Below are 6,902 nucleotides of genomic sequence, written 5' to 3' on the forward strand. Positions count from 1 at the left end.
TGGAGTCAGCGGCCATTCCTCCTCCATGGCTCCTCCCTCCGTCGGCTCCACCGTAGGCTGTCATTATGGCTGTGGTCTGGGTCCAGCTGGACTGCTCCTGCTCCAAGCCCCTCCTGTCTCCTCCCTGGCTCCTCCCTCCTTCGTCACCTCCCTCGTTTAATTTGATTATGATTCCTGACACCTGTGTTGAGTAATTATCTCTTGTATTTAAGTTCCTGTTTGTTCAGTCTTCCTTTGTCGGTTCTACTCGTTGGATGTTGTGTAATTCCCCTGTGTTTCCAAGGATTAAAGACTGTTTATGTACTCCAAGTCTCCTTGTTCCTCGCTCCTCCCAGCACAGATCGTGACACCATGGCTATAGGTATGCATTACACAATTTTAATGCACAACATGGAGGCAAAGAACCACTTGAGGTGCAGCTAATTATCCCACCCAACATGGTCACTTATGGGCATTGACAAGTTAAAGCTGTCATTGATGTTTCAAGCACAATTTTTTACTGGAAGGGTAAAGACGATGGTTATTTTCATCAGTTGTTTTGGCCTCTACAGGACATCTACCTCAAACGCTGCAAAAACAGAACTGTTAAAATCATCAAGGACTCCAACCACCCTGGTAACTGTCTTTTCATTTTGCTGCCATCTGGTAAGCGCTTCCGTAGCCTGATGGCAAAAACCGAGAGACTTAGGAGGAGCTTCTTGAATCTTGAATCTTGAATCTTGTTAGATCTAGCCTTCTCCATGTTTTGAATTAGACAGAGCAGGGCTCAATGCTAAGGATAGTTTCTACTGGCCCGGTGGGGCATGTCAAAGTTGACTCGTCAAAATTTTCATTGGTCCCGCCACCAAAAAAAAAAAAAAATTTTTTCATTTTGTTGACTCATGTAACCTCATGTTCTAATAAATTATGCTAATGTTTCAGTTATCATGTCCAGTTTCAATACAAATAAACAAATTACAAGCAGTAGCACAAATAAATACAAAACAAAGGTACCGTACAAATGAAATAAACAGTGTTATAAGTTTTTAAGTCTGTCTCATAGTAGTATTCAGGTACAGAAATCGAATAATCAAATATAAAATAACACTGTATAGTCTTCACTCTACAAATTCAATATATAATCTTTGTTAATGCTACAAAAGTTATTCAGCCAAGAGCTGTGGGTGATTTTCTTTTTGTTCTCGGTTGTTTAATTACCATTAAATGACAGACAGCAGCAGGTATATTAGGCTGCTGTCCCTTTAAGAGCTAATGCACAGACTCAATATACTGCCATACATTAGGGTTCTCACATCAGGAAATAGCCTATAATGTAGGATTAATGCTGCTTTCAAATGCTTTTGAAATTATAAAAAAAAAAAAAGAAAGTTTCCTAATCCCAAATTGTACATGAAGGGCCACTCAAGTCGTATTTACAACTGGGAGACTGGGAGACAATTTTGATACCCGAGTTTCCAAGTCAAATTTGAAACATGGCAGAGGGGAGAAACATAGCTTTAGTACTGTAAAGTTTTATTTGTTTTCCCCACAGCATCTACATTGCTTTATCTTGCCATTATGCAGTGAACAAAGCGAAAATAGCATTTATTTGACCGAAATTGCAGAATCGTCAGCAAGCTTAATATCTACAGTGCAGTGAATGTTTATATGGTTACCAATGAATGGAATGCTACATTTTATTCAAAACCTGTTGGATATTGACTAAATATCTTTTATACCTTTTATGAGATTTCCCCAAGGAACAGGCAAGGATGAATTCATGAACGGGCCATGATTCCTGTTCTTTCTGACAACAAAGCACTTGAACGTGACAAACTCGTAATTACAATTTCAGAAGAGGGAAGTAGGCAATTTTCCTATAACGTGTTTCTGTGTGAATGTTTCTGTGTCTCAGATCTTTCTGCAATAACTCAAAACTGTGATTAAACTGAATGGAATATGAATGCAAAATTTCTTGGTGACTCACTTTTGCAGTCAAACGTTTCGTTCCATTTTCCATTTTGACACATCAAAACTCCTCTTGGAATTTCATTGTACGGTTTATTGCACGTGTATGTCAGTATCTCAAAGTTGCTGTATTCAGTTTTCTCATCTGACAGTGTCACAAACTGCAAGTTCTTTGTTGGTTGGGAACACTGAACCTTTCCTAGAGGACGCAAAATATATACAAGATACAATTAGTTCAATGTAAGATGTTAATGTTGATGGTAGTCAATTATTAAATATGATTAATACTTTGATTCTGATTTATAGAACTGTATAACACATAATAGAATCAACAGAAAGTTGGTGGAATATGTCTGTACCTCCACATTGTGGATATGGGTAATTCCACCTCCCATCTGGCAGGCATTCAATTGCACGTTGGCCGTAAAACCTCATGTTGTCATCAGTGCATCGAAAAACTAAGATATGGCCAGGTTTATAAGGTAAAGCGGTGCTCGGATATCCAAATAGAATTTCTATATTTTTGAGTTCTTGCTCCTGACAGGTACCATCTGTGTACAAGAAGATAATTTATTTTTGAATACTCAACAATACATTAACAATAGTCATTTTTATTAGTATTACGTTAATATAAAATTCAATTGATGTGTTGTCATAGTTGCACACATACACCAATAATTTAACTATGACTTGAAACATGGATCATTCAATCAGAATGTATGTTGCATCTTACAAATGAAAAGTATTTATAGAGATTTATGATGCAATAAACTAAAATCAAGCTGTACCATACCACTGCATTGCCGTGTGCCTGTCCATTGGCCCTGGGAATCACAGGTGATTTGTACAGGCTCCTCTGGTTCAAATCCAGGACGACATTTATATTCTATTCTTGAACCGATTTTGTAATTAGATTTTTGACTTCCCACAATCTTTGCATTTGGGATTGTTGGTGGGTCACACATAATTTCTAGAAAACAAACATCCACATAATCATAGAATTTAGATTATATGTCTTTGTGAAGATGTTAACACTCCAGGACAGAACATACCAGTACACAGTGGTTTCGGTGTCCATCCGTCTCGTGTACATGTGGCCTCTGCTGCTGTTTCACGATATCCAGACTCACAACTGCATGATCTCTTTGCTCCCAAATTCAGATCTCCACTAAAGTAATATTTTGGGAGATACACGTGCTGGTTAAGTGGAACTTCACATCTACTCTCTGAAACAAGATTCACATGCTTTTGATAACACACAATGAAGTCAGCAGTAAATCCTGAAGTGTTTCTCTACAATTTTACCTTCACAAGTAGGCTTGTAATCCCACTTCCCATTGTTTGTGCAAGTAAATGTTTCCTGTTTATTAAAGACCCGGTTTTTGCCAGAACAGATAATCCCCACCGTTTCTCCAGCTTTGAAAACTGTTTTTCCCCATGGAATGGTTTTTATTACTTCAGGTTCGGTTAACTCAAGCTGACAAGTTACTGTAAAGACATAATAATGCAAAGCTAAGTTTAAATAAACGTCAAGTATGTCAAAAAGAGTTGTCAAACTGTGATAAAATTTTGCTTGCTGTTTTATGAATACTGCATATTCAGACATACTATCCATCTGACCAACTGCTTTGTGTATGTTCGGACTGTATTCATGCTATACATGATGTTTCCAGGATTAGTTATATTAGGTTCTGAGCATTTCAACTGACCCTTTAATAAATCAAGAAACTGTGGTATTAACCTATGCATTGTGGAACAGGCCCGCTCCAAACGCCATTCTCCGTACAATAAATGACACTATTTCCGTCTAGCTTTTTGTCAGAAGATACACACTCAAAGTGAATAGCATCGCCATAAGTTCCTTCCTTTGTGTTGCCCGATGCAGTCACCTCCCCATCTGTGTGAATCACAGGGCATCTCACCTCTGTGAAATAAATAAACTGATTTAGGTTGGGTTTCCTGATAAATCGCTCTCCATGAAATGTTATTTTAACATTGGAGCAATGCCTGTTTCCCAAACCAGCATGTAGACCACTCACTATTAAGTACAACTCAAGCACATCGTTAACGGGAGCTGTCAGGTCCCAATTTTTTACTGATTTCTTCTGATGTTTATCTCCCCTACATGAAAATTTTGCACTACGGCATTGCAGCGACCTACAGAATATGTCTATAGACCACTAATATATATATATATATAGAGAACCACTGTTAAATAGAGGTCTAAGCAGAGTACATTTGCTTCTTGTAACTTCCACCATGCAAAATGTGACTGTCCTGCTACACGCAAGGCTACTGAACCTGCCACTGGAAGATGAAGAGAATGAAGATGGGGAAGTGAGATCATACTAGAACAGTTGTGTAGAAAAAAAATCACTCAGAAATTGCTAGTAATTTTCCTAGTTAATACAAAGAAAAGCAAGTAACTCACTGAATTAAACGTGAATGTAGAAAGACTTATGTAGTATTTTCTCTGAAAACATTCTCCAGTAATATTTGTTTTATTTACAACTTACTAAATAGTGCGGAAGGTGCTCATTTAGCACACAAATTTCCATTTTAGCACTTCTCTAAAGACATCTCGTTTGTGCACCCAAAACGTTGTTGTTGTGTAAATGAATGGCCAAAACGCATAAAAGGTTTTCAGTTTTTAGTTGGAAACGGTATTGTGTAAAGTTCCCCTAAATCCAACCAGCATGTTGCTAACGTTCTACACTGTGCTTTGGGAAACCTGGCAACCCTTGTGGTGCTGTAAGTGATGTTAGCTGCTCTTTTGTCACCGATTTAGACATGCCCCCTTAATTCTTCAACTCCCACCTTTTTTTTGGCGCAACCAAGGTAGGCTATGTTTACCTGTGGTGTTAAGCAGGAGCAAATCAAGCTCAGCATCTGTTTTCAAATGCTTTGGAGCTTTCGTCTCACTTGATCGTGAAAGAAGCTGTAGCAATGCTCATTGTCCATTGGTCGTGAACATTTCGCATTGTCCAAACTCATGCAAAGCGCTTCAAGTTGATCTATCACACTCGCAGTGTACGATTTCCAACTAAATGTGGAGTGCCTGCTGTGAATGCGCAAAATGACTCACAGGCAGAAAGCGCCTCAAAAGCCTTCTGGTTGGCAAAACAATGTTTTTGTTTTACATGGAGGCTGTTACAGAGCTGGCCGGAAATATTTCAGTGGTATCATTCAGAGATTAGAATCGTTTTTCATGTACCATGCTATAAAAATCGCTTACAGCACCTTAATAAATCAAATGACAACAGTGCAAACAGACTTTCAAGAAAGCCTACCCTCACAGACAGGGACAGAATTATCCCACCCTTTGATTCTACAGTGACGCCGATTGATTCTGCTTGTCATTTCGTACCTACAAACACAAAGTTTTTAAGTAGAAACAGTGTCAAGTTGAAGAGGACATATTTGAACTGAATTCACAAAGAGAATAGAGGGAAGCAAATGAAACGCTGTGCATAAAGCACATTTACCCTGTCTTGCAAGTATAGTCCACCATTGCTCCAAAAGTATAATCTCTCCCCTCTATAAGTTTAAAATAACCATTTGGTGTTTCCCCTGGGTGACCACATTTTTTCCCTACAGAAATCAAGCAAGTGTTACTGTGATGAATGCAAATCTGCTCAGTTTTAATTTAATAACAAAAAAATGATGTAGTCATATTAGCAATTATCTTACTTGAGCATCTTCGTGCAATGAATGTCAGCCATTGCCCATTTTTACACTGTAACGTATAAAAGCCGATATAACCTGTCATGCAGTTCACGTTTACTGTTTCACCATCAGCGTATGAAACATTTACAACTGGTTGTGTGTTTTCATATGTAATGTCCTCTCCAAAACATTCTGAGAAGCACAAATAAATGCACAAAAAGATGAACTAGTCAACACCTTCTCAAACCACTTAAGGTCATTAAAAAGTGTTGGAAGTGCATATAATATGTATAACATTCTACATTTGAAAATTAATAAACCCACCTTGACCTTGCACAAAGGTAACAGAAAACAGGAAGCAGGAAAAGCTGATGATTTGTACAGGACCTCTCATTTTCAGCTCGCCTCACAAACTGACTTGAGCTTTAGTTTTTGGGGCTTTTTTTTCTCTGTTTGTATAGTGGGTGATCAAAAAGTGAATCATTTACTAAAGTCAAATGGAGGACGCTTTTATACCAGAACACTTCGTGGCTGCCCACAAGTTTAAAAGAAAATAAAGTTTTATCTGATGTTTACATTTAAGAGAAGTCAAACTTCTCGATTCACACTTTCATCTCACACAATAACAGGAAAGGACAAAGGGCGAGTTCCAAAATGACTGCTGTCTTCTCTTCTTTCTCTGCTTTCTTTCTAGATACCAAACCTAACCCTAACCCTAAGGTACCAAAACGTATCGTAAGAAACAACCTGACATTCACATATCAGCGGGTGATGCAACCAGATTAGAGTTTATTCAGTGAGAGACAAGCAAGATGATCAAGGACATTTGTCAACACATGGTACAGTATCGAGTATGGAGAAATTAAAGCCATTTATGAACTTTGATCTGGTTGCATCACCCACTGATACATGAATGTCAGGTTGTTTCTTCAACTATGGGCACTTTTGGTCCCATGGACAAAATTACACTCCCTGAAAGTGCAATCAGTTTTTGTTGGCTGATGTGGCAGCCATCCTGTTTGGTAAGCTAACCAAGGCTCCATTTATATGATCAAAAATACAGTAAAAACAGTAATATTCCAAAATATTATTACAATTTAAAATGGCAGGTTGCTATTTTATTATATTTTAAAATGTAATTCATTCCTGTGATGGCAAAGCTACATTTTCAGCAGCGGTTGTGCTGCCTGATAATTTGTGGAGCTTTTAATAATAATAATAGTAATTATTATTAATAATAATAATAATAATTATTATTATTATTATTAAGTTCTAAAGAACATCATTAA

The 6,902-nt window shown here is 37.7% G+C and overlaps 1 protein-coding gene across 1 annotated transcript in view; it reads right to left on the minus strand.

The window, feature by feature from the left end:
* LOC107715718 (complement factor H-like) overlaps window positions 1-6,040 on the minus strand; it is an 8,273-nt gene extending 2,233 nt beyond the window's left edge. Inside the window, exons 1-10 of the mRNA XM_016521899.1 lie at window positions 5,938-6,040; window positions 5,638-5,805; window positions 5,433-5,538; window positions 5,238-5,314; window positions 3,689-3,871; window positions 3,253-3,435; window positions 3,000-3,173; window positions 2,741-2,917; window positions 2,307-2,498; window positions 1,967-2,146 (exon numbers count right to left, since the gene is read on the minus strand). Of these exons, the coding sequence (XP_016377385.1) occupies window positions 1,967-2,146; window positions 2,307-2,498; window positions 2,741-2,917; window positions 3,000-3,173; window positions 3,253-3,435; window positions 3,689-3,871; window positions 5,238-5,314; window positions 5,433-5,538; window positions 5,638-5,805; window positions 5,938-6,007 (1,510 nt within the window). The 5' untranslated portion in view covers window positions 6,008-6,040. The remainder of the gene's footprint in view (window positions 1-1,966; window positions 2,147-2,306; window positions 2,499-2,740; window positions 2,918-2,999; window positions 3,174-3,252; window positions 3,436-3,688; window positions 3,872-5,237; window positions 5,315-5,432; window positions 5,539-5,637; window positions 5,806-5,937) is intronic.
* Between the last annotated feature and the right edge of the window lie 862 nt (window positions 6,041-6,902).

The sequence above is a fragment of the Sinocyclocheilus rhinocerous genome, unplaced genomic scaffold, assembly GCF_001515625.1.
Source record: "Sinocyclocheilus rhinocerous isolate Xijiao unplaced genomic scaffold, SAMN03320098_v1.1 scaffold450, whole genome shotgun sequence".
NCBI lineage: Eukaryota > Metazoa > Chordata > Actinopteri > Cypriniformes > Cyprinidae > Sinocyclocheilus > Sinocyclocheilus rhinocerous.